This window comes from Lytechinus pictus, chromosome 8 (genome assembly GCF_037042905.1).
Source record: "Lytechinus pictus isolate F3 Inbred chromosome 8, Lp3.0, whole genome shotgun sequence".
Taxonomy (NCBI): domain Eukaryota; kingdom Metazoa; phylum Echinodermata; class Echinoidea; order Temnopleuroida; family Toxopneustidae; genus Lytechinus; species Lytechinus pictus.
The window spans coordinates 21,836,104-21,863,670 of record NC_087252.1 but is presented as its reverse complement, the minus strand read 5'-3'; the positions used below and the strand labels follow the sequence as shown (position 1 = coordinate 21,863,670).

Below are 27,567 nucleotides of genomic sequence, written 5' to 3'. Positions count from 1 at the left end.
AATAGTTACCCCAAGAAATTTAGTACTGCCAACTCTTTGTAAATTAGTATTTTCGAAATTGATATTACCTGGAAGTTCATCTATGATATTACTAAAGAGCATATAATTTGTTTTTTGGAGATTCAGGGATAGTTTATTAGCTTTGATCCATTCAGAAACATGTACTAGTTCGTGATTAATGATGGCAAGCAAATGGCGTGGATCCTTATGGGAGAAAAAATATTAGAATCGTCAGCAAACAGAATAAAGGATAAATTATTGGAGGACTTACAAAAATCATTTATGTATATAAGAAAAAGTAGGGGACCCAAAATAAGAGCCTTGCGGAACCCCACAAGTAACAAGTTTTGTGTCGGAGTTAAAAGTTTCTACAGAGACAAATTGTTTTCTATTGTCTAGGTAGTTCCTGAACCACTCCAAGGCTATTCCCCTGACTCCATTGTAATTAAGTTTGTGTAATAAAATTTCATGATTAATGGTATCAAAAGCCTTGGAGAAGTCCAGGAACACCCCAACAGTATGTTGAAACTTGTCGATTCCGCTGGCAATCTTATCAACTATTGTAACATTTTTACATCTTTTTTGCTGTCATTAAAACTATATATATTTTTATATATAATTATCAAGCTTATCTTAATGTGATCATTCATTTTCAGTATTCAAGGTAGCCGTGTGAAATCGGGGGGTCATTGTTGAGCAGGGCCTGCTGGGAGAACAGTTTTCGGAATTCAAGTGGCTACCCTAGTTAAAACAGGATGTTATTATTATCATTATTTCAATTCCAGGGAAGCCTATGAGACCGACAATCCTCAGCTCAGTGACCGGGCTACGTCGCCATGCATACGAGCTTGTATGGTCTCCAAATATCGTCACAACATACGGCACATATCTGAGCATCGACGAATTTATTGTGTCCTATCGCCCTCTGCATAGGCCGGTATGTCTAACATATTCAGGGGCAGATCCAGGGGGTCAGTCGAACTTGCCCCAAGGTCACTTGCCCTATTTTTTCTTTATTTGCTTCTATGGTGGTAACATTTTTACATCTTTTCTGCTGCCATTAAAAAAAAAATTTTTTTAGATATAATTAATTAGTTTGCTTATATATATATTTATTCTTTTAATTATTTATCAAGTTGTTTATTTCATTGTTTATTTATATATTTATTTATATATTATTTTTTTTTATTTATTGCATTAATCCATTTTTTTTAAGATGGTGACCTTTGAACTCTTAAAAAACTTGTTTTGATAAGCTGAAAGTTTTTTGTAGAAAGGCCTGGCTCTAGTAAGTCTCTGATAGACTATCATTTCAATGGAAAAAAGGACGCCGTCTTCGGGTCGTAAGCCCCTCCCTCAATCAAAATAACCTGTAAATGGACAAGGATTATGTCAAGATCTACACTGTAGAGATGCTGTTTAAAATTTTAAGAACGTTGTTTTAGCCCGTCACTCTAACAACTACTGTGTAAACTTTTTAAAACAACTGTTTAAACCTTTTAACAAGCTGTTTAAAAAGTCTAAACAATTTCAAAATAAAGTTTAAACAACTTGTTAGAGTGACAGGCTTAAACAACGTGCTTTTTTTTTTACTATGTACATGGCATGCTCCGAGATGCCTATTTAACCTTTTCGAATAGTGACTAAAAATCATTTTGTCCTCCAAATGTAACAGAATACCGACGTCATCTTCGGAAACCAAACCCATTCTCAATGGTACCAAGGGGTGGTTCCAGTCTCTTCTGGTTCTGAAGACATATCACACGTCCTTCGAGATCTCTACGCAGGGACAACCTACGAGCTTGTCCTGTTTGGAAGGAATTCGTTAGGCAACGGAGAGGGCGCTAGACTTGTTTTCAACACATCTCTATGTAAGCAATACCCGCCCTTTCAATTCTTGTCACGTTTAGTTCTATTGTAGATGCGTATGCTTTTGCCTATGAACATGTGTTTATTGAAAGACATTGCTATTCTTGGATCAATTGTACGGTTTTTCATAAATAGAGATGCAATTTGCGCATGCAGTAAAACTTAAGGGAGTTTTTCCTATAAAGTGGGATATTGTACAGTGTGGAGTCTCAAATAGAAACCAATGCTGGAAGACGGACTTCAAAGATTTGATAAACTAATAAAAATGTTTTAAAAATTTGTATAAATTATGTTGGTTAGTTGATCTTTACGCAAAAATATTTGGAGACAATGTGCGTTTTTTTCTTCTCTCCTTAGCATCATGTTTATTGCAGGAATGTTGTAAAAAAATAAAGATATAATGGTATTATTCTACAGATTATGTATTGCAAGACTATAATCATCAGCGAAATGTACTCTGGGTATATGAAAACTGTTTGGGCAGTACAAGACGCAAGCTGGCGCTATTCAAAGTGGATATTTAACACATAGCTACGTATGTGATACACTCTAAAGATGCAGAAGGTGAAACTTGTGGAAAAGCGACAGAGTGACAGTCACCCCCCCCCCCCCCTTATAAAAATCGCTCCAACTCCTCGGCCCTCTTAAGGGATAATTTACCCCTTTCCATCTTTTCAAAGTCTACCTGGGATGCACGTGAATCTATATGGTTTTTCAAATGGATATGACCAATTAAACAAAATGTCATATAATTTTTTTTAATTATTTCATATATTTTTTTCTTTCTCGGTTCAAACAATCAGCGGACGCATCAACCGATGAGGATTCTACTACTGACAAGAGAAAGGGCGGTAAGTTTTATGGGTTTATGAGTAGCAGATTGCACAAGTCAAATTACGATTAACACTTTCTAATAGAAAATATTGGTGATTTAAATTATTGAAGACAGGGGCTTCGCTACAGGGATGGAGGGGGTGGGGGAAGCTATGATTTTTCAAGTATTGCAAAAGAGATTGGGAAAGGACACCACCAACCCCACATCAAAATACTAAGGCGCTGCCCCTGTGGACACTACAGTTAAGGCCAAAAGTTTACATACACCCATGGAATTCAGTGAAAAAAATCGTAAATCGTAAAAAAAATCATAAATTTTACTTTAAAATTTCTTATTTTCATCTTCAAAAATGTAAAAACTACCATGACGAACTTGGTATCAAACGAAAGAGCGTATTAAGCTCTTTCACATGATTGGGATGCCGTTGGGATTAAAGTATATTTCGGGTGAAATTTTCTTTGAAGAAAAAAAAGGAAAATTCGTGCCAGATGTATTCTATTCTTTATTATATTTTCAATCATCGTTTCATAGAAATATCTTAAGTGTCAAATTTATGATTTATACTGCATTTTCTATCATATGTCACCACTGAACGAAAAGTGTATCTGAAATGTTTGTGCTTAGAAGTAATGACCACAAATATGTAATGTTTTTGTCAAGTTTTATTTTTAATTTGTCTAAAATATGAAGATTTTTGGGGAAAAATGACACCTAAATATTTTTCAGCTCCTGATGACAAAGCAATGTGATCAAGGGGCATGACATACTCATTTGTTTGATTTCAAATTCGTCATGATAGCACAAATATTTTATGAGATACAGTAAATTTTACGTTTGGCAAGTGTCAACTGTTTTTTTAATTTCCTGGGTATACGTATGCTTCTGGCCTCAACTGTATAATTGATTATAAAAATGAACGTTTCTTTTTAAAAGTTTCAATGAAGTTTACCGAACCTTTACCGAAATTGTGCAAAATGAATGAAAATGAAATGGATATTAGACCAAGTGGTTATGAGACGAAATGGTCATAGACAAAATGGTGATTAGACGAAGTGATGATTGGACAAAATAGACCAAATGGTTGTTAGACGGAATGGCATTAGACTAAATGAAAGTAGACCATGTGGTGAGTGGATGAGTTGGCAGTGGACGAATTTTTAATTTACCTTTTTTTTCTATCTATACCTTCTGCTTTTTAGAAGAACATGTGAATTCTGAGATCCCGACTGCCATCGCTTTGTCATCGCATTCCTGTCATCAAGGATATGGTTCACCAATCCTCACATACTGTCTTGTTGCCATCATCGTCACCATGTTCCATGGAGCGTGGCTCTGTGGTTAGATCTCTGGTGCTGGAAGATGTATACAAGGTTCAAGACGAATTTGGTATGTCCTCCATGATGATGATACTCTCTTTTAAACATTTGTTATTATTACTCTCTTATTATTAATGATTATAACATTTATAGGGCGCTTTATATGGATGTTTCAAGGTGTGGGCTGACTAACTCAAATGAATCCATTCATGAGAAAAGAAAAAGAAAAATGAAAAAAGTCTCTTTTTTAGTTATAAGTAAGTCAACCCACTTGAGCCCTTTGGAAGATCATGGGTGTCAATCGGAATTCATGGCGGGCGGGGGGGGGGGGGGAGACTGGCACCAAGATTGTTCTCAGTGAGGGAGTAAACTAGCTGGCAGCTGGAAGATCTATTAAAAAGCTGTTATATATTAGTCCTTGTCTAAAGTTTTAAGTAGAACTTAGCTTTATTTTTGCAACAAGACTAATTACTTTGCGAGGACTAAATCAGTAATGCGAGCGCTAGCTGATTTTTTTTTTTTTTTTATATTCTGACCTGAAAATGTGCCATATTAAGGACTTTCGTTCATAAACTGTCATTTGAAGTTTCAAGAAATCCTTGCAACTGGGGGCCATTTCGTAAAGCAGTCTGGTGGGTGTTTCATAAAGCTGTTCAAAAGTTGCGAGGGACTTTACAAACGACTGACAATTCTTTTGGGGGGCTAAATCCACACCAACGAAAATTTGATGCGCATAATTCACTTCAAATTGTTATCACCAGTCGTTCTTAAAGTCTCTCGTAACATACAAACATCTTTATTTAATAGCACCCACCGGGGCTCTGTTGCATAAAAGTTACTACATTATGGTTCCTTTACCTTCCAATGGTAACTACCACTGTAACAACGCTTTACAGTCGATCAAAATCATGGATTTCATGCAAGATACCATTGGATGGCAAAGTTACCATAAAAAGTAACTTTTATGCAATAGGGCCATTGTCATACAAGACTGGTGACCATTTCTTATGTTAAATTTCCATGTTATTATTACACAACAGGAGGGCAATTTAAATAACCCTTATTAAGAAAAAAAAAATTCAAGGATCGGATTTCAATTTGATGGGAAAGGAAGTGAGCGATAATCAATCTGATGCAGATGCAACACCAGAGCTTTAAAGGCTCACCAGTCATATGTAAAGGTTTGAGTAAGTTATGAAAGGTTTATGAAATTTCATGTTCTTCAACTCTGCCCTCTCCTGCTTCCCCTCCCCCCCAGCCCTTCTCCCTCCCTCTCTCTCTTCCTTTCTCAATCTTTAATTCCCCCTCTTTCTCTATCTTTCTCCTTCTCCCTCTCTCTTTACTCCACCCTCTCTCTCTTTTCCGCTCCCCTTCTTCCCCCTCTCCTTTTCTCTCCCCCTCTCCTCTCCCCCCCCCCCCATTAGACACAAGTAAATATCCTCCAAAACTTTCTAATACAATAGAAACAAGTTTTTATTTATTTTATTTTCCTTAGCCTGTACATAGTTTAAGATAAACAGGGCGATTTAATCATCTTACAAGCCAATAGTTATAAATCTCAGTATTTTCGTTTTTACAAGCTATGTCCATAAACATCACTGCACTTAAGTATAAATCAACTCAACAACATTTTTCATGTACAAAAAAAAAGAAAACACAAAAATATTCTCATCTGAGCAAACACGCTCTTTAAATCACATAAGTGCAACTGTCTTTCCCATTTCCAAATGTGGGCATAAAGCGTCTTAATCCGCACAATGCAACAATAACAAAAGTATGCACATCTGTTTGCAAGAACCAAAAAAAATACAACTCACATAAATATAAACTGCCTCCATAACCTTTCATCCTCCAATATTTTGTAGAATTAATATAATATCCATAAATATCTATTTTAAACTCTGAACGGTGGTAATCATATGGAATCTAGTGGAAAAAAAGAATCAACTCTAGTTCAAAGGCATAAAAACCAGTCATTTGATATTTTGATGAACAATGGTGTATGTCAGGCAAGGACTTACACCTTGTAGCTCTTCAGAAATAAGTGGATTTACAACTAGGGCACCTCATATAGCAATGAGTATAGGGGCCTTTCTCACAAAAATTAAGATTGATTTGATCAAGCACAAATATATGCCAGTGACACCAACACAGATTGCATATTTCTGTTCAATGTTACCCTAGATATGGTACATGGGGTACTTTGACCAGTTTTGAAAAAATAGGGCATTGCAAAGACTTGTAAGATGTTTTATCCAGCAAAGTCTGTTTAATCCAACAGTTACCATGGGAACTGCGCTTTCTGGCCAATCAAAATCAAGAGGTTGTTGGATCTGACGTGGCAGATGACAGATGTTGATGAAATGGCCCCAGGTTTGAGCTTTGATTGTTTATCCACAACATATTTTTGACATTTCTGACTGGAATTTAGCTTCTAAAATCCTTTGGTTTACAGCAGTAATATACAAAGTAAACAAACTATTCTCCAAATGATGTATGAAATTCCAAATCAATAATTTTGAAGTGTCTCGATAAAAGGAATTCCATGCACCTGTAAAATTCTTCAATATAAAATGCAAAATTAACTTAATGCAGAATTGATAGTCGCCATATTTGTCTTTCCTACCAGAACGCAACCTCCAAACGTACACTCCTAATACTATGACACTATAAAAATCGTGACTCACCCTTTTGTTAGAATATTCCATTTAACCATAAGTTGCCATGTCGAACTTCACAAAAACATATTGCTGATGCTAGTTATTGTTACAAAAATGGTAAACTCAAATAAAACCACAAAACAATAATTTTTTTTCTCCATAACTGTCGGCTCTCCACACTTGACACAACTTTGCCAACATCAATCTCTAATTATCTTGCATTTGATAGCAAATCAGAAAAAAAAATTATTATTGGGAACGCAAAGAGATGTTAGCTGACTATATAGTATGTTCTATATAAGGATATATTATCCTGATTATTATTAGTGGCAAACCTGGGCATGGGAGCACAAATATGAAAGAGCACTCCTGATTGGTTCCTGCTCTGTATTTTGAATAAACTATGCATGCAACAATGATCCTGACTGGACAGCTAGAGATTGAATGCAAAGATTAGTGTAATGGCTAGAGTCCAGGCCCGTCTTATGAAGAGTTACAATTGATTTGATCAACCACAACTATGGAAAGCCAGCAACGTCAACATCTAAATTGCATGTTTTGTTCATTCATTGTTTTCTTTAAAATTCGGTATGCTTCTCTTTGTTAACAAAGGACACTGTTAAAATTTTGTGTAGAAAATACTGACATTGATTGATTTCCATACAGTTGAGGTTGATCGGATCAATCATATCAATCATAACTCTATGGAAATCCATCGGTGTCACAATTTTTTTCTACAGCAAATTTGCATACGTCCTTTGTAAACAAAAACGAACACACCAAAAATTGTCAAAAAAAAAAAAAAATCTCAATTTTTGTTTGAACAAACATGCATTTTAGATGTGGGCGTTGCTGGCTTTCCATAGTTGAGGTTGATTGGATCAATCGCAAATCTTTGTAAGACAGGGGCCCAGGAGTCGTATTCTTGATATAAATGTATTATGCACAAAAGGTTTATGAAGAAATATCTATCAATTTGAAGTGTATGACTTTTACTTAGGCTATGATAATTATCATAAATATCAAATTTTTCTGTGCTTGTATTGCTCTATACACGCTTATATGCTAGTTTGTCATCTGTACGATGTTATATATCTAAAGTAGTTTTATTGCATTGGTGACATCAAGCTCATAAAATAAAAGTAAATATATTATTTTCTACAGATTAAACAAAAGGAAAGTAAAAATCTGTTCAGATATGACATAATTCAATACTGAATTACTTACAAAATTTCCCCTCTTTTTACCTTATTTAATCAATATATATCTTATTTATAAATACAAAATTAAAAATATCTTTTGTCTTGTCCCAAATTACATAAGGGAATTTTTTTAGATGCAATCAGTTGACCCTTCAATAAAAATCTTAACTTTTCTTATATTTTTTTTATTTACAGCTGGTATCATTTGCATCTACACTTTAGCATTGAATATAAATTGATAATTATCAGTTTGTAAAAAAAACCATAACAAATGCCACTGACCAATCAAATAAGAGTTACTAAAGAGTTATCTTCATCAACATGTTGAGCGCCTTGAGCACCTAGCAAGGTGGATACTTGCGCTATACAAATCCCATTATTATTATAAACTTAAACATATATGTAATGTCAATACTGAAACAAGTGGAATCACTGAATAACTATATACCCCTGAATCTAAACAATAGAAATTCACATTTGAAAATAAATGCTTAAGACTTTAATTCTGATCTGTTGATTTTGATTTTAAAATTAGAATATGAAAATATTTCTATATCAAGCACATTTAGATTTACTAGTGAATCATTCTTTATCTCTGCTCTGTAATGTTTATCAACGAGATATGTAAACCCACTTCAAAATCACATTCTTCGTTCCTTCAACTCGACATTTTCCCTTGGAAAAATACAAGCCTTGCAAACAAACTAAACCTTTCTTGACCACTTTGGTAATGGTCAAATTATATCAAAGCAAATTGTCAAACTCTTGTGCTGTTCAGCAGGAACCCAATATACAGGCATCATGCGTCTTTCATAGCGGCTTCCCGTGTTCCCCGTTATTTGTCTATGATAAGTGTGGGATTGGTAACGAGAAGCCGCTTGTAGGATTCCTGCGGAAAACACGCTGCTCTGACAAAGTGCCCAATTCTAAATAAACCATGGCAACTGAAACATATAATATGCAAATAAATACATCAGAAAACAATAATAGCAAAGCAGGCACAGCTGTTTTTTTGTGACAGAAAAAAAATGAAAATAAAAAAGCGATTGTCATTGACAAATTCATTCATATTTTTGTTATAATTCATGTTTTATGTACACTATTTAATAATATAAACTTGCCATTTACAAACTTTATTTATCTAAATGTACTGTAGTTTTTTTTTCTTCCACCTCTCAAACTCTGATCAAAGTACAATATTTTCCATCTTTCTTTTCTTTAATCAGACTGTGTCTTCTCTAAGCAGATGTTGACTTGAAACTGTTGGAAGAAAAAAAGAAGAGAGAAAAACAGGGAATAAGTAAATTTTTTAGACAAAACTCTTCACAACAATGGGGGATTTGTTTCTAAAAGTTTCATTAATATAATAGAGTGCTTTACAGAGTGGCTTTGGCACTTTATTTCTGACAACGTTCTTATTACATTTTACTAACATTAGTTTATCTTACAATTTGTTATTTATTTAAAATGATAATGTAAAAATTCAAATTTTATTTATTAACATTCATACTTGCAACTATTTTTATTCATTGCATTTTTATTATAACTTTAAAGCTGTTTATTCACATTTACAGGTTATATTCTAACAATAATTGGGACTATTGTGCTTGTATTTATAATGGATGATTTCATAACACCTTCGAAATTAATTTGAAAGTATTTGGAGTGTAAATGCATTTTCAATTGCGACATGCAGATGCTAAACAATAATGCAACTACTATTGAATTATTGGAACTGCAATGCATTGTCAAATGAAGATGTCCTAAATTCAAGCAATGCTATATACAGTATATTGCCAAATGTAGGAAATAATTAATGGCATTGATGTATTCCCCAAGATCTGTCATTTACAATGTGTATTAAAAATTTCTGCCTAAAAAAAAAAGCCAAACTACATATATGTAGGCTTTATATGATAAATCCCAGTCATGGTACTGAATGCAAACTATGCAACGATCTGGCCATTTTTTTTTCCTGTTGCAAATAAGTACCAATTTGAAATTAAAATCGCATTTTGAATATGATTGAGAATAAGTGTGAAAGCTAATGAACAGGTTGTATATTCTTATGTCTGGGGAGTCCAATTCAGGCCAGAATGGGACAGCTGGGAGTCGACTCTATTTCGAGACAAAGTGATTTGATTCTGAGTTAGCTAATACACCATTCTGAGTCAAATTAATTCAAAATCTGAGTCACTATAATTAGGAATGGAAATGACTCCCAGCTGGCACTACTCAGAGTAAAATTAATTGAAATTCAGAGTCAAATTAATTGAAAATCAGAGGCACTTTTCCTAGGCAAATTTGACTCCGTAACAGAACTTACAAGTGTGGGTCAAACAAATAATGTACAAACTGTCTTACGTGGTGTATCTCTCTGTAATACGGACATGCCAGCATTGTGTGCTGCTGCCGCTACAGCACTGGCGAAGTCTGTCTCGGCAAAGAAAGACCCGTCCGAACTGCTACTACCCACACTGTTCCGTCTGCTTCCGTTGCTGCTGCTTCCATAAGCTAACATTGACCCTGAATTAATGGTAAATGATAATGATCATAACAATAATGATGACAATGATAATGATGACGATATTGTCAGCTCAGAGGCACCGCAAAGGTATTACGCACAACAATTTTCATGTACTAAAAGCAGTACTACATGAACAGAAAATAAATCACACACACAATATACATGTACACTTCCAGAATTTTTTTTTTAATTTCTGGAAGTAATTTATACATAAACTGGGTACAACTTATGCAACAGAAAAATATATACTAACGTTTTGTCACTTTATAATATTTTTGGGGGTGCTTGTTCTTCTTTTTTGGGGGAAATAATTTGCTCAGTGGTTTTATAAAATTGTTTCAAACTAGGGGTAGTCTTCTGATATTTACAATGCAAAATAAATTGTTTACAGAGTAAATAAAATGATAAAATTAAACACCGAGGTGAATTGACCTATTGGTTCAACAACTCCAAATAATTGTTTGTATATGAAAGAAAATACTTTGGATTTAATCATTCTTCTCTGCAAGAAAAAAGTGACCCATTGTTTTGCGAGTCGCAATACAAAATAAGTTTTTCCTTGTCAGCCACTCATTTGTTGGTATAAATAATTCAATATTCTGAAGTGTGAAATTCAAAGTCTGGAATCAATACTGCTACTTAATATTTGAAATTTATATAGCACATAATAGTCAAAAGACTCTATAGACTCTCTATGTGCTTTACAAAACATATTTATTACTAAATTATGCATTAACCCTTATTTAAACTACACAATAAATCTAAGCCTTAAATACATAATACAAATTAGAACAAATTAAATCAATACATAAAAGTTACAAACTAAATGAAATAAAAACTTACAATATTTAACAAAATAATGTTGAACATTATAAATAATATTTTGAAAATAAGTGAGTTTTGAGCATTGATTTAAAAAATGGGGAAGGATGGTGCAGTTCTTATATTTAATGGTAGAGAGTTCCAGAGTACAGGGGCAGATAATGGCAGAAATAAAATTTAGATGCTTATTATTTTATAAAGTTCATTAAGACTGGTAAATACTTTGGAAGTTTTGTAGTTGCTAATATTTTTTTTTTCTAAAATGGAAAAGCATAACAAGATTTTAAAATGGTATACAAAGGACAGCGAAGAGGTAATAAAATGCCAATATATTTTAAAGAGAAGGAAAGCTCCTAAAATAAAGCAGAGTATTATATTAAAGATTCTGCGATGGGGTACAAAACAAGATCATGCCAATATGATACTACTAAATCATGGATAAGGAGTAATGGAATATAAATAGGTAGGCACCCCAGCACAGGAAAGGGGGTAATAAATCCACTATCTATGAAGAGAGGGGGTAAGAGGGTGACACTCGAATCTACCATTCAAGTGCTAATATATCACATGCCTATACGAAAGATAGGGAGTGTAGGAATTGGTAGGGGTAATAACCCCAATACCAGTGGAAGATTTGGGTGCATGGGCGTGACCTCACTGGTATGCATACTCACCTGTGCAGTTACTCGCTGTTTCCATGTCCCTATCCTTACTATCCAAACTGTTCAGTTCGGTGGTCTCTATCTCGCCTAAGGAGGGGTGGACGGCGGAGTTTGACCCTGTAAGAGGGACAGCAGGGTTGGAAGAGGGAAGCGAGAGGGGCGTGGCAGAAGGGGGAGGGGAGGCAAGGGGTGGAACAGGTAAGAGAGGAGAATTGATTATATTGCATGCAGACAGAAGGGCCCCCATTTCATAAAAGAGTTGGTATGATTAGCATCTCTTATTCGAAGAGCCAATCAGGAAGCAGAGTTTTCACTGTTGTCATGGCAATTGACATTCCAGCAAAAGTTGCTATCATAACTTTTTATGAAATGGAGCCCACAACAGAAAATCATAATGGCATAGATTTTCTAATACCCTTTGATCATAAACTAGAGAACCTCATTCTCTACTGTATGTAATTTAGCCATTTCAAACTAAGCATTTACAATCTAGGGTTTGCTGATTATATTGTGACATCAATTGCAAGAGTTCTCTTCTGAACAGAACAAACTAGAAATCTCTATTATAAAGTGCGTCCCAGAAAAAAGAAAACCGGGATTCCCATGTCTTTTTTCTTCAAAGGCAAATAAATTATATTTCATTTACATAATCATGTAATTCAATTACTCCTCTTTATTCTGATACCTAACATGAGACAAACACTTCACGCATCAATGAGCAAGACAAATTTGAAATTCTAATGTCAAGACCAGGTTGCACAGATAAAGATTGGTTCGAGTGCTTATTCGACGATTGGCTCATTAGCATTGTTTTGTATTCTTTGTTAAGGTTCTCTCACTGATCCCTGTAATGAGAAAGGATTCAGATTCACACACAAGTTTCTGCGAAAATCGTTTCTGTTATGTCTCAATATTTATTGTTTGTAATCTGCCATGCATGAACAGTTTGCTCAGCTGTTGATTTCAAATTTGAGATGACATTCCACTCTTGCCATGAGTATCAATTTATAGTAAGAACATATTTAATAATTGTGAAATCTATCTCTGAAAACGGGTTTCTTTTTTCGTGGGACGCACTGTATAGCTAATGGAATATATGCACTAACTAAACTAAAAAACATCAGATCAAATGTAGAAAGTGTATATGAAGTGGAAACAAGTATATGTAACAGAACATGCTGTTTAAAGTATGAGATTAAATGAGTGGGAAGAAACAGTCGCATTTGTACCTTCTGTATTTTTAAGGGTCATTTCCATAGGTGCATAAGGAGTATCATCCGACATTGCTTCCAGTTCATTCCTGGTCATATATTTGAGCAATTCTTGCCCAATCTGGGCATGCCTTGGGTCCTCAAACACTCTTTGCGGTGCTATTGACTGTTGCTGCATGTGCTGCGGCCCCCTTCCCGGGCTCCCCAGCCCCGATTGTAACGGTATGACAGTTTGCTTAGAGCACCCACCGAGTTCCGGTGTCATGTTCCCGCTGCCGGTGCTGGGCACTGGGGGTGGGGTCTTTATCAGTTTATGGACACCCCTTTTGTGGCTGGGGCTATCGCCGGGGGGAGGACTGAGCGAAGAGCTGATGGGCTGGAAATGTGAACCAGGGCCAGGGATCTCCGTCCTGCAAGGTTGCTGGGGTAGAAGCGGCGGCGGGTAGATGGGTACCGGAGAGTTGTTTCCGGAGAGTGGCTGGTTCAAGAGTGGACTCTGTTGGTGGTTCCTTGGTGGTACCGGAGGATAATGCTGTTGCGCCACCGCCGCTGCCTCGCAATCCTCGCACGCCCCTGGGTTGATCTGGACGTACGCCTGGGCGTGCTGATTCGGGCTACTGCCCCTCCGATAGAAGGAAGACTTGATGGACCCTGGATGAGAAGGGGGCAACGATCCCCCGGGTGAGTCCATGTCTGTTGGGGGCTGCTCGGGGGGAGGCGGAAGGAACTCCGCCCAGTTTCTTTGAGTTTGTCTACCGGGTGTGGTGGGGTGAGGATGTCTACATCGTTTGTTTGCTGCGCTGCATCTGGAGTATTGGCTCCCTTGGTCGGAGTAACCCATATCTAAAATCGAATAAAACACATCTTTTTATCAGAATGAGATTGTTACAGCTTTATTTCCTGTAGTATTCTCATCTATCGTAAGCAAAGGTGGGTTTTGTATGATTTTCCAGTTTAACCACACTGTTACTGTATTAGAACCATGGTCTCAAAAAATAAGTCAACTTAGCTGCTGTATACTGAAGTGTACATTATTTTCTGTTTTCTTCTTTCCTTTTCACTTTTTTTTTTTCCATGATTAGCAGAGTTTTACATAAAACGTGTATCTAAATTTTAGTAACAAGAAATTACCCTAAGAGAATAACACAACAGATTTTTTTTGCATATAGATTTACTCTCTTTTTCTGAAAAAAAATATCTTAAAAACACAAAGTTTGTCAAAAAAATTTCTAGCCAAATAATGCTGCCATCTAAGATCGTCCTACCTCTGTCAGGAACTGCTGGAGGGCCATCAAAAGGGCCGTGCCACCCTCTAGGACTACCATGCCCGCTACCACCGTGTCCACCGGGCTTCACCATCCTACCAGGGCGACGCCCATCCCTGTTTGACGACTGCCACGAGCCGGACCACTCCGAACTATTATCACTGCAGTTTTGTCGTCGGGCGGGGTACTCCCGCATGTTAGGAGGCTGGACGAGGGTCGCCGAGGCGTAGGGTTCGGGGTCGTCTGAGATCTGGTGGTGCGGGAAGTGGAGATGGTGGTTGTACTGGGGCGGAGGGCGGCCGGAACCGGGGCTGGGGATGATGGGAAGGGTGCTGCCGGCGTGGACGCTCAACTCCTCATCCATCTCGGCTTCGTTTTCAACCACGGCATACTCAGGTGAACTGTAAAACATGGCATGAAGGGAAAATTAACCTGTTAATGACTGAAGTACGGGATGAACTCAGACTTTGTACTAGGACTACCTGAATTGAATTTGCATTGGGAAAATATGCACCTATTATTCTAGGAAAGAAGGAATGAGGGATAGAGGGAAACTTATCTTGGATGCATCATCATTCCATGGAACGTGCTCAGAGTAGGGAAGGATGAACCGAATCCTGAGCTGCTCTGATTATCATGTGTGAGATTGACAGGATAGAAGGAAAGATAGAAAGAATGAAGGATGGAAGATTTGAAAATGGAAACTTATCGGATACAACATCATTCCATGGAATGTGCTCAGAGTAGGGAAGAAAGAACCAAATCCTGAGCTGCTCCGACTACCACGTGTGAGATTGACAGAAGGATAGAAAGAAGGAATGAAGGATGGAAGATTTGAAGAAGGAAACTTACCTCGGATGCATCATCATTCCATGGAATGTGCTCAGAGTAGGGAAGGAAGAACCGAATCCTGAGCTGCTCTGACTATCATGTGTGAGATGCGTTTCTTTGCTCACCTGACTTTGTAAATGCGATGGATATTTTGGATCTAACAAAAGATAAAAAGAGAATTTATTAAAATATCTATCATGTTTACATTTTAACTTATATATCTTCATGAATTAAACATCTATTTACCTCTGAATAAAACTGCAAAATATGCTAAGATATGATTAGAAATGTGCGCAGGACTATGACCTCTGTGCCATTACATGTACATTCATAAATATACTAATATGACGATGGTGAATATCCAGGTTTTTATAGAGACATAATTCAAAATATTATACATGAAAATCAGAAATAATTTGACAAAGAAAACTAGTACAGGTTTAATGAGGGCAGAAATGATATCTTTAAAAATGCTGAACTACTTCAAAATGGGCTGGGGTATGGGAGACATCTTAAGCTCACAAAGTGGATATATATGTTTGTTTTTCTTCTTTGTTTGCATTCTTCTACAACTTACTATATACTTCTTGAAGCCAGACGGGTGGGGCACCGTTGGGCCACTTAGACGGAGGGGGCTTGTTCTTTTCTAATGTGTCGTCTCCTGAGGATCCGTTACCTGTGCAGCAGTTACCCATACAACCTGTCGAAAAATATCATTGAAGAAAAAAGAAATGTAAAAGTCACCGGAATCTGATTCATAAGTGATACTTAAATGACTGCTAATACTTTACAGCCTATCAATTCTCTCCTTCCTCCTCCCTTTCTTCTTCTTCTTCCCCTTCTTCTTTCCTTCTTCTTTCTTTTTCTTCTTCTTCTTCTCCTTCTTCTTCTTCTTCTACCTTATTTCTACTTCAAAAACTAATTCCACTGTGACATTTTCTTTTTCTACTACTGATATTATCACCTCCATCACAACTACTACATGCTACTAACACTGACTATTAACATTACTATTCTGGGTTGTTTTTTGTAACCAGAAACATCCAAACATCAGACATTTCTGGATAAGATAAACTATTTCATAACTATAATGTTTACCTTGATGGTTATGTGAGTGTGGGGGACCATTTGACGTCCATGTTGCCTCCCCCTCCGTATGAGCATTCCCATTCAGTTGTGTGGGTCTTGCGTTCCTATAAAACAGAGTGAAAATAACAATTAAACTCGCACATGCAGAGAGAAAAAGAGACAGAGGCAGTGAAAGGAATTACAAACCAATATATTTCTAACATGTCCAAAGTTATATATGAAATGATCTTTTAACAAGTCATGAAAACTTACTAATGAGAGGGAGAACTTTCTAATTAATATGATTTAATCTTTGACCGAGTCCTAAGAACTTAATGAGAGATAATTACAGATATGCTTTTCACATTGCATTTCCTTAACCCCATACTATCCTTAACACCATACTATATTTTTTGGGATTCACACTGTCTTTCTTAACCCCATACTATCTGCTTAGCCGGGGTTAACGCCTCAACACCGGACTATCCCACAGCTCATGAATATTGATGATTTTACCATACAGAGCGTGATTAACGTGCAATTTCGACTTCTGTGATTGGCTATTGCTTAGCCCCACTTTTTTTTCTTAGCCCAGTTTTATTTCACACTGCATCTCTTAGCACCGCAATAAGCCGGCTAACCCTGCTTTTTTGCAGGGTAAGATAGTACCGTACTATTTACCGTGCTAGCCCACTTTGCTAAAATGTAGTGTGAAAACGAAGTAGGCTAAGATTAACCTCGGAAAATTGGTGGGGCTAAGGCCCCCCCCTTAGCCCCACCAATTTCCCGGGGTTAAGGTAAAAAAAGTACAGTGTGAAAAGCCTAAGACAGATCAAGAGAGTGAGGGGGGGGGGTAGAGCTTCAAAAGAAAATGATACAAATCAAAATTAAATTCTAAAAAACTGAATATATACATGTAACTTCTTCTAATAGAATTCATGAATAATTATAAGTTCTGATTGTTACTAGTATTTACAAAACATGAAATCATGTTGCAATAGTACATTCACAAAAAATTAACTTGGATAAAATTGCAATCATGCTGGACTAACAAACAAGGAAAAGATTTATACTTACATATTTTGCACTGTAACATTGTCCTTGCTTATTATAACTGCAGATAAAAAACAAATAAAACAAAGTTAGATTAATAAAAGACCTTTCACAACCTTTAAAAGTAATTGAAATCGATCAAATACAAAACTGCACGGCAATTCTATAAAGTATATATAGGAAGTCTGACCCCTTGTATCTGGGACCTTCTGGAAATGATTAATGTTTGTTTAGGGTTCATATGAAAAGCTGTAAAGCTTTATAAATATCACATGAGAGGTTCGTGAAATGAAGTAAGGATAGAGGTACATGGGGGTTGGGCATCTTTTAATTGAAATTAATGGATTCTTTTTTTAAATGACAAACATTGGATGATACAAGATAATTGTAATTTGTATAAATTCCATAAGACTTTTTTTCATTGAAAGAAAACACAATTCCCTGATTTTTCCCTGATGAAGTTTGAAAATTCCCTGATAATTATTCAAAGACATTCCCAGTTTAGCAAGTTTTCTAAGTTGTTGCAGTGAATTACATGAATTTCAATATAAAAACAATAAATCAAAACTAATTAGTACTATTACACAGGCATGTAATGGCCTCCCTTCTCCCCATACAACCATACTCCATAACCAATCATTCAATGGATGTTGTTTTGATATGTAACAAAAGATACCATAGTCAGACTGACTAGCGTGCTTTCGACTTTTTGCCGATCAAATTTCCCTGATTTTTCCCTGACTGGAAAAAAGTAAAATAATTTCCCTGATGGGCTGTGAACCCTGTAATGAAAAAAAGATTTCTATAACAAGTTAAGTACTATGAAAATTGACCGCGACCGCCAAGGCTAAAAATGACCTACCATTTCCAACGGGCGAGCAAGGCTTCTTCTTGTGCCGCCGCCAGAAGAGGAGGAATATCGATGTGATGACAAAGAGGAGGGCGAGGGCTACAGCTGCATAGAACCACGGCTCCGAGAGGATGTCCATTCCTCCACCGACAGAGTCTCGATCCCCGTTACCACCTCGCTTCTCTGGGTCATCTGGACCTGGAATAATAGGATGAAGATGATGAGAATGATGGTGGTGGTGATGGAGGAGGTGGTGATGGTAATGGTGATGATGGTGATGATGATAGCGGTGGTGTTGATCATGAAGTTGTTGTTGTTGGTAGTGGTGATGGTGAAGGTGATTGTGGTACATGTAGTTGTGATAAAAATGGTATTGATGGTAACGACGACGATGATGATGAAGTTGATGGCGAAGTGTGACATGATGGTGCCAGACATAATTCGTGATAGAGAGCACGCTCATGATATGTTATTAAAGCCGCCTTTAGTAGTTGCTTTGCATCACTTTATTGTTCAAAAAGCAATATAGTAAAACTGTAAAAATAACAATACAGATCCTTTCATATTCTGTTTCAATGTGTCTAGAGGTAATCTCAAAATTCATCAAGTGATTCCTCATGAACTACTGAATACAATTTTTCAATGATTAGCCGCTTCTAAATGGAAATGAAGTCCATTCACATACCAAATGCCCATGTAGCAGACCTGCCAACCTCTGGGAATTAAAAATTGTATTCTATGATAAAAAAAGTGTATTTTTCCCCAAAAGAGTGTATTTCATAATAAAATGCGTGGCGCATTCACTCATTGCGGCGCTCAAGCTGCATGCAAGCTAAAATGCGCACTGCTCTTGCAAATGAAAAAAAAAACATTTAAACATGTGTATATCTCACCCTGGTTTTAACAAAATAATTGAAAAAAAACCAAGTTACCTGAAATTACATTGATCTAATAACCATATTTGTGTAAGTTTTATGAAATAGAGACATATAGAGATGATTTTTCTCAATAAATTACGATAAGAAAAAAAAATATTATTATATTTTTTTTTATACAAAAACGTATTTTTAAAAGAAAAAAGTACTGCCATATTTTGGTTGCAAAGACATACTAAATATGCCAAAAACGTACTGGTTGGCAGGTCTGATGTAGGGTTGTCATTACATCATATGTTGAAGAGATTACAGAAAAATTAATAACATTTTACCTGGAGGAAGGGTGACATAGACGATATCGCTGAACGGTCCCATCCCCGCGATCGTATACGCCGCCACCTTGACCCCGTACTGTGCGCCGGGTCGGAGGTTAGGGACCGCGACCTCCAGCGTCCTGTTATTCCTGGTGGTGATGTTCGGGTGGTGAGGGGGGTTTTCACTGAGGCAGAAGACGTGGTAGCCAGCGATGATCCCTGGCACCTGATTGGCTGCCGGAGGGCGCCAGCTGACTTTGATGGAGGTGGAACCGTTCTGACGGGCTTTGATTGAGTTGGGTGGTGCTTTCGGAACTACAGAAAGACAAGATTATGCATGGGTTAGCATGAGTTTTCCAATTTCATATTTTGAAATGTGCAATGACAAGTGCAACATTCTCTAAAATCTACGAATTTGTCAATTTCATGAAGAGCCATGTAAGAGTAACATCAGTAAAACCTCCTCGAGCCAGACAAAATCTATTATGTTATTACCAATGACAGTCATTTGAAGTTGGGTCGATTGGTATGACTGTATCCTACCTTTTGAATGTCAAATGACCGCTGGGCACTCTATAGTTTCATAATTTAACCAAAAGATTCATAGGAGATGTCCGAACTGGACAAGGGAAGAAACAATGTTTCTCACTTTCTTCTCTGCTAAAAACTTTGGGCCGAGAGTACTCTCTTTGACCTGTACTCACTGCGTTGTCTTTTGTTAGTAATAAGTTGCAAACTGTTTAATGAATTTGGAATATGAAATGGAATTTAAAAAAAAAATGATTTAAACTTGACAGATTAGTCCACTGTCACCTTCTAATACCATTTTCAGGCTTTGTGAATTACAAATTACATCACATATGTTCCCCAGCTCACCATCTTGCGCTGTCTTTATAACAACCTTCCTGCTTTCCCTGCCCCGATGCCATGCCCCGTGGTACGGCTGGATCGTGATGGCGTACTCCGTCCACGGCTGGAGGCCACCCTGGACTGCCGTCTTATCGTTGACCACCCTGTTCATCTCGAAGATACCCGGAGTCTTGACCTGGGGGGTCACTTTGAGGTAGTAGCCGTCGATGTAATCACCGTTACGAACAATCTGCAAGAGAATAAATCAATCATTAGGTGTGAGTTTGATTTCCATTAAAGCAAATGTGTTCATGGATAGATGAAACAAAACCTTTGGTAAGTCTGATTTTGCCGTCTTCTGAAGAGTACCCAGGAAATATATTACAGTGCACCGCGGGGCCTCTACATGTACATTTATTCCTTCTTCCCTGGTTAAACCTTCAGGAGTGACGGGTATTATGTCAAAGATGTTTTACCTGCCAAGTAACGTTGATCGCTTGAGTTCCTAGAACCTGAACTCTCTTGATGAACACCCCGCAGTTATCCAACTTGTCTTGGAGGATATCCCTGCTTTCAGCTCCTGTGGCACAAAGACAAGAAAAGAAAATTCAGGGTGAGAATTGGTTGTGTTAGATGCTCTGGAAATCGCACCAACTCGTATTTGACCACTGCTACTTACAAAAGAGATTTTACCCTCACAGTGAAATTTAAGAGCAAATTTTGACATACATGTAAAGAGCAATGAGGGTATACATTATGTTGGATGTTAATGCAAGTTATTGATTGCTTCATTGTTATCTGTGAAATGTTTTAAAGGAATTCAGTTCAAAAGATCTATACTTTTTTACAGATGCCCCTAGCAATATAACTTTAATAACTTTTTATATTATTATATGAACATATATCGTTTATTATCATGGTTTGAATTTTGTTCTGATATATTTTAGATTGTAATAATGATAATAATAAAATAATAATAATTACAATAACAAATAACAATAATATGCAACCTTTATAGCGCACTTCAAACGGATGTTTCTGAGTGCTAGCAATATCATTCCCACAACATATAATATCCAGTAAATCAATTGAATCGTACAAAAAACAACATGCTGGATAGTTGATCGTCTCTCACCTTCATTAGCTGGTGTGGTGACCCCTGGTTCTACATTAGGGCCCGGTAGCTCACGATGAGTCCCGGTCAGGGTGTTCGCTGCGATACTGACCGGGCTGGGAGGGCCGTACCCCTGCCCGTTGATCCCCCGCACCATGAAGACGTAGGTGAAGCCGGATTCCAAGTTCCGCACCTCGAAGGAATTTCCTTGGATCTTTTCAGCAGCGACGGTCCACCCTGGGAATCAATAAGGGTTGAGGTATAAGTAATTCATAAAATTGACACTGATGCTTTCCTAGGATAAAAATGTATCTTTTTTGCCCCCAAAACTGGCAACGTTCCTGAATTTTGTACTCAATCTCATACTTTTACAAAGTGAAATAATGACAGTATGAAAAATCAACCGAAATCAATGTCTAATTCTTCAACTAATAATTAGTAACCATTCCCATCAACTGCATATCACTTAAGGCATTGGGATATAATAATTCTACATATATTTTTTAAGATTTTTTTTCCATGAAGAATGAGCCTCCCCTTCCAAAGGAATTGTGCCCATGTACTAACGCAATTTAGGTAATTCACAAAAGAAACTTTGAAATAAGGGCTCCTTTTACATAATATGGTCCATTTATATAGCGCAGCTACTATAATTGCATATACTCTGCTGCGCTTGATACTTGGTATCATAATTATTATCCCGGCTGTAGCTGAGCCGCCACATAGGCGCTAAAGCGTTCGAGGAATAAATCCTACCGGTACCCATTCACCTCACCTGGGTCGAGTGCAGCACAATGTGGGTACATTTCTTGCTGAAGGAAAACACGCCATGGCTGGGGTTCGAACCCACGTCCCTCTGATTGAAAGACGAGTGTTGTAACCACTAGACCAAGACGCCCCACAATAAGAAACATATCCATTACATATAGGATAAATGCCTCCTTTATATAGGAAAGCGTTCCTTTTTTTGATAAAAAGTGCCTGTTTGCCAGAAATGTGCCAATATTATTTAATAAAAGTGCCCCTTTTCTTCCTACTAGCGGCTGATTCCAGTTCCACTCACCTGTTATTCTATCTGGAGTAAAATACTCCACTCTGTAACCAGTCAGTGACACTGGCCTGTCTGTGAGAGGTCTGGCGCTAGGCCAGGTAAGCCTCATGGTTGTCCTGGTGATGTTATCAATAATAGGAAACCCTGGGGCTTGAGGTAGTTGTGTTACACTCGGAGCTTCGTGCGTCTGCTCCGTTTCTGCAAAAGCTCTCCCTGTAAAATATGTAAGATAATTATTCTTAGTATTATAAACTGAAATAACTGATATAAAGGTAATTCTTTTAGCTGTAATAACATGCTAGGTTTATATTTCGGTATATCATGCTTCGCTCATTCTGATTTAACAGTACATATGCCATAATTGCTCTACGGATTCATTTGCTTCTAGAAACAAAAGTATCAATTTTCTATTAATGTATAGGCCAACTGGGTGTTGGATATTGATACTTTGGAGTATTCGGAGATGTTTTATTTCATATCTATCATTTTCAGTATATCCATTTGCAAAGTGATTATACTCATAATTTAGTTTTTTGAGAGAAAGAAAATGTACAACAGAAGATCAATTATATCTAGGTATTCACATCTACTTAAGATGACTAAAAATAATTTACTGTACAAGTTGAGGCTAGGTAAGTTGCCCTGTTTGTTTTAAGGTAAAATAAAGTAGTTGCAGCAAACAATTATTTCACGAGAAAATCTATTAAATCAGGGTTAATTGTCACTATATTATCATGGATCTAGAACATAAATGTAAACTTATCTTTGTAAAATAACAAAATCTTTGCTGAAAACCAATGAAAAATACCTGAAATTTGATGGAATTCCATGCTTATTTCTCGGTAATTACACATTTTCTTCCAGAGTCATTTGGCACATATTTTTAATTTATACAAACACCTGAATGGTCATTTTATTGGATTCTGTTCAAACTCATTTTGGGATCATTACCACAACTGGTATATATCTTTAAGGTTACTGATCATGTTCTCCAAACTGGTAACAATAAAAATATATATGTTCAACTGCATTGTGTATATTGTTAGAAATATTTTGTTCAAATTTTATGACGCTGGTACGCTTCATTCAAGCACAAGTACTGGAAATGATCCCGTGATCCTCGTCAGAAAATCATACGTTTGGTAAAATACACTCAATTTTGCAATTATTCTTGTGTTAGAAAGTCTGGATTTCGATCCCCTGCTGCAGCACCTGTGCCCGTGAGCAAGGCAGTTAAATCCACTACACTCTATTATCCTATATCAAAATAAATGGAAATGCTATGTATTCTTGGTAACTAAGTGTGCACTTGTTTAAAAAATAAAATAATATGTCACAATTGAGACGCAAAATTATAAAAGTAAAAATAGACACAATTAGTATAGTAATTGCTCTATTATTCAAATGATGCAACTAGCATGATTATATGGAGCAAAACAGAAAATTTTGAATGAGATTTTTAGAATAAAATATTGACTTACTTATGACTTGGAGTGTTGCCGACCATCTTGTTGCTCCGACGCTGTTAGCGGCGCTGCAGGTGTAATGCCCTGCATCGTCTGGAGTCAAGGAAGAGAACTTGAGGGTTCCCGATCCATCCATCGATACTCTGAAAGAAGATAAAAAATTCAGGAATGGAGTAAAGGGCTTAATAAGTCTTGAAACTTGAAGAATAACCCCTTTCAACAAGGCCAAGGCTTGTCGTTTCAGTGCAAGAATGCCCTTAGCACACCATTTTCATGCACCCCATCGGTGCAGAAACGCCCTTACACAATGTGCTTACGCATGCTGCTACGAGCATTTTTGCTCATGTGCGATACGCGATGGTGTTGTTTTAACAGCGTTCTTGCACCGACATCATGAACCATCCCGAAATGATGACATTCTGAGAATCAGTGCAAGGTGCCATAGTGAAGTGAATTAACACTTGCCATATGAACAGTAAAAGTGATTGTTCGCTGTGTAGTATAATGCCGCCTATTTAAAAGCGCAAGAGACCCAATAATAAGAATAAAAACAATAATGATACTAATCACAATATTAATAAACAATAGTACTATCAATAATAATGATAATAATAATAATAGTAATAATGATAATAATAATAATAACGATAATAGTAATAATGATAAAAGTAATAATGGTAATAATAATAATATTATTATTAATATTATTACCATAACAATCTGCTTTTATAAAGTGTTTATCACACCTCTAAGCACTTTAAAGAAATATTAGTCAGGTCATCGGATCTCCACTTTTTGTGCAGTATTCAAGCAACGAGCAGTCAAGTCACCCTAGTTTCTTAGCCAACGCCATTGACAACTTGCTCTTAAAAAGTGGGCCGCAGACTTATGTGTGATATGCACTTTCAGCAGAGCATTGCAGTTTAATATTTTGTATAAGAATATCAATTCAAAGGGAGATGATATTAACTTCAAGGTTTTTATTTGACTAAAGCTTTTTAAAAATAATTTGACTTTTACTGAATCACTCTCTACGTTCCATTCTGCTAATGAAAGCTTTAACTCTTCCACCCACTAGCGCAAAATTCACACCACTACATACATGTACATGTTTTTGTAATGTGATGGCACTGAAAGGGTTAGAGTAAAGTACGTGGCAGTCATCTCATTAGTAAGGTATATTACAGACTGCTTTTTTATTTTCCCGTCAAGACCACACTAGCAAAGGAAAACATGCCATTTGTACCCACAAATTCTTTTAATCAACTTACGTTCGCACAGCAGCCATAAATGTGCAGTCTTGGGTGAATAATGACAGAATAATAGTTCTCAGAAATTCCCCATTTCTTGCTCCTACATGTAGCTGTATTTCATTTCCCACCCACTTTCTTTAAAGATTGTATTCAGCCCTTTTTTTTTTATTTGATTCTGAAAGGCTAGAAAAAAGTGGTGATGAAAAAAATATATTGGTTCTTAATGCAATTTATGGCAGACGATAAGCAACGAAGTGGAAAATATTGAAGTAGAGAGGAGAAATTCTCTTTCAACTCTTGCACGATTTGTTGTAAGAATGAGCACACGAGGTACAAAATGCATACATTGTGATATTTTTCATTGGACTAGGACGGAAAGTACAAAAAGCTTTACAGGAAGTCTTTCTTATTCATATCATCAAAAGATTATAAAGAAATGTATCATTAACAGGCCTTCCTTCAGATACCACGCAGTGGTTGAATTACGAATGCTATTCCTAATATATTTCCAACATAAAACAATTCAGTTTGGGTGCTATTACTATTTGCATGATGATATCCCATTTGGTGGCTCAACGCATCTGACTCACTGCATGATCTTTTGTACATTTTTCTTCTTCTTAGTACAAAGCCCTCAGCTATGGCTGACATGGACAGATGTGCACAATCTCATAAATAAATTAGTGTTTCTTGATGGAATATCATAAAAGGTGGCAGATAGGCATAACATATGAATTCTAAGATATTTTGCTCTTTGCAACTACTGTATTTTAGTTCCTTAGTGACCCGTTTCAAAGAAACTTTTAACTGTATTAACGTTGCCATCATGGCATCTACCATGGCAACAGGGCTTAGCAGCCAATCACAATCAAGGTTTCCATGGTAGTGACAATATAGCAAAATTACCAAAGTGGTAACTCGTTATGAAACGGGCCACAGGGGAGTGCTTCATGAAGTATTTTTGTCTGTGGTTTTCAATGACAAATTTGTTCTCAGCCAATCAGATCCAAGAATTTCAGTAGCTTATAACCTACCTGGTTCCCACAAGCTGTAAGGGTGCACCGTCCTTCAGCCAATCGATAGAGGGCGGGGCTCGTCCCTCTGCCTGGCAGTCCAGTTGGGCGGGGCTGCCTTCTACCAGCGTCTGATTGGACGGCCCAATGTGGATGATGGGTGGTAGAGGCAAGTTATCATCTGAAAAGGAAAATAAAATAGGTTAATTACAGCTTGCATGTTTCTGTTAAGCCCAATAGGATAGTTTTATAAAAAGATAGGAGGAAGGGGATGAGGAGGATGAGGACAAGGAGAAGGCAGGGTTCCCACAGAAATTTGAAAACAGGATTCCATGACTTTTCCATGACTAAATCGCTGCTTTCCATGACTTCATGTGACATCGCGGGAGTTATGTAGAATTTGGGATGTCACAAAACTGCGAAAAATGGAAATCATGAACACCAATTATAATAGCAGAGTATGATCACAGAGTATGAGAATTGCAAGACACCACAAACTGGAAAGCTGCCATAGCCAAGAGGTAAATGCAATTCCATGACTTTTTCAGGACCACAAATTTTTCCAGGACTTTCCATGACTGTGGGAACCCTGGTAGGATGAGGAGGACAAGGAGCAGGAGGATGAGGAGAAGGAGCAGGAGGAGGATGAGAAGGTAGAGAAGGAGAGGAAGAAATGGAGGAAGAAGAGATGTAGGAGGTAGAAGATGAAAATTAAGTAGTAAAAGTGGACAAATGCAAGGAAGGAATAGTTGCTAAAGAGCCGTAACATGTTGAAGGACACTGTGTCTTCAAAAGATGGAAATAAATACTGTTTACGCAAACAGAGAGAGACTCAAATAAGAAGAAAAGATAGAACGAGAGAGAGACGGCAAACATAAAACAGAAATCTCAGACCAAAAACAGACAAGAAGAGACCAAGAATAGCAAACAAATGAAGAGGTTAAATGATGATGGCGACAGAGGGTAAATTTGAGCTAAACTGGGTTAAAGTGTTCCCCAAACACATCGATAGTGTCCCGGGGGAAAAACTCGGATCTTCTAACGGACATATAAGAAGGGGATGTAGATAGGTTTAATAGAGGCCATTGGAGGGGGGGGGTAATTGACCTCGAACTTGGATGCCGAGTGGCGATAGGATCATAGAGTATCAAGATTGGATGCAGGGAGATGGGTAATAATGAGAGTACGAGATGTTCATCAGTAATAGTAACCAGTTGAACAAGACTTTAATTTGGGAACGTATTTCCCCTCTGGTTCATGTTATATGATTGCATAAAATAAGGAATGTTTCACATGTTTAAAGAATATCAAAATTTGGTACGGGTTTAACAGTGTGACAAGCGTAGCCGGGGTAATATAGGAGCGCCTTGAGCACCTAACAGGGCGAATTAGTGTGTTATATAACTCCTATATTATTATTATTATTATCAATTTGATTGGATTATCTTTCAAACATTCCAA

At 37.0% G+C, this 27,567-nt stretch overlaps 2 protein-coding genes across 4 annotated transcripts in view; one reads left to right on the top strand and one right to left on the bottom strand.

The window, feature by feature from the left end:
• The window catches only part of LOC129266720 (neurotrimin-like), a 31,824-nt gene extending 21,996 nt beyond the window's left edge, over positions 1-9,828 (top strand). For 2 of the 3 annotated variants that reach the window (XM_064103764.1, XM_064103765.1), the window contains exons 8-12: positions 786-937; positions 1,676-1,871; positions 2,673-2,720; positions 3,904-4,090; positions 6,302-8,851. In XM_064103764.1, coding sequence (XP_063959834.1) covers positions 786-937; positions 1,676-1,871; positions 2,673-2,720; positions 3,904-4,046 — 539 coding nt within the window. In that variant the 3' untranslated portion in view covers positions 4,047-4,090; positions 6,302-8,851. Of the gene's footprint in view, positions 1-785; positions 938-1,675; positions 1,872-2,672; positions 2,721-3,903; positions 4,091-6,301; positions 8,852-9,108 lie in introns of those variants that run through there. The other variant, XR_010294455.1, reaches the window with a different exon arrangement.
• The window catches only part of LOC129266231 (protein sax-3-like), a 77,194-nt gene continuing 55,113 nt past the window's right edge, over positions 5,487-27,567 (bottom strand). Inside the window, exons 8-24 of the mRNA XM_054904065.2 lie at positions 26,128-26,287; positions 23,856-23,983; positions 22,387-22,587; positions 21,345-21,560; positions 20,686-20,789; positions 20,237-20,459; positions 19,379-19,675; positions 18,184-18,369; positions 17,346-17,382; positions 16,299-16,393; positions 15,778-15,900; positions 15,222-15,357; positions 14,370-14,770; positions 13,123-13,947; positions 11,906-12,010; positions 10,247-10,408; positions 5,487-9,142 (exon numbers count right to left, since the gene is read on the bottom strand). Coding sequence (XP_054760040.2) covers positions 9,105-9,142; positions 10,247-10,408; positions 11,906-12,010; positions 13,123-13,947; positions 14,370-14,770; positions 15,222-15,357; positions 15,778-15,900; positions 16,299-16,393; positions 17,346-17,382; positions 18,184-18,369; positions 19,379-19,675; positions 20,237-20,459; positions 20,686-20,789; positions 21,345-21,560; positions 22,387-22,587; positions 23,856-23,983; positions 26,128-26,287 — 3,437 coding nt within the window. The 3' untranslated portion in view covers positions 5,487-9,104. The remainder of the gene's footprint in view (positions 9,143-10,246; positions 10,409-11,905; positions 12,011-13,122; positions 13,948-14,369; positions 14,771-15,221; positions 15,358-15,777; positions 15,901-16,298; positions 16,394-17,345; positions 17,383-18,183; positions 18,370-19,378; positions 19,676-20,236; positions 20,460-20,685; positions 20,790-21,344; positions 21,561-22,386; positions 22,588-23,855; positions 23,984-26,127; positions 26,288-27,567) is intronic.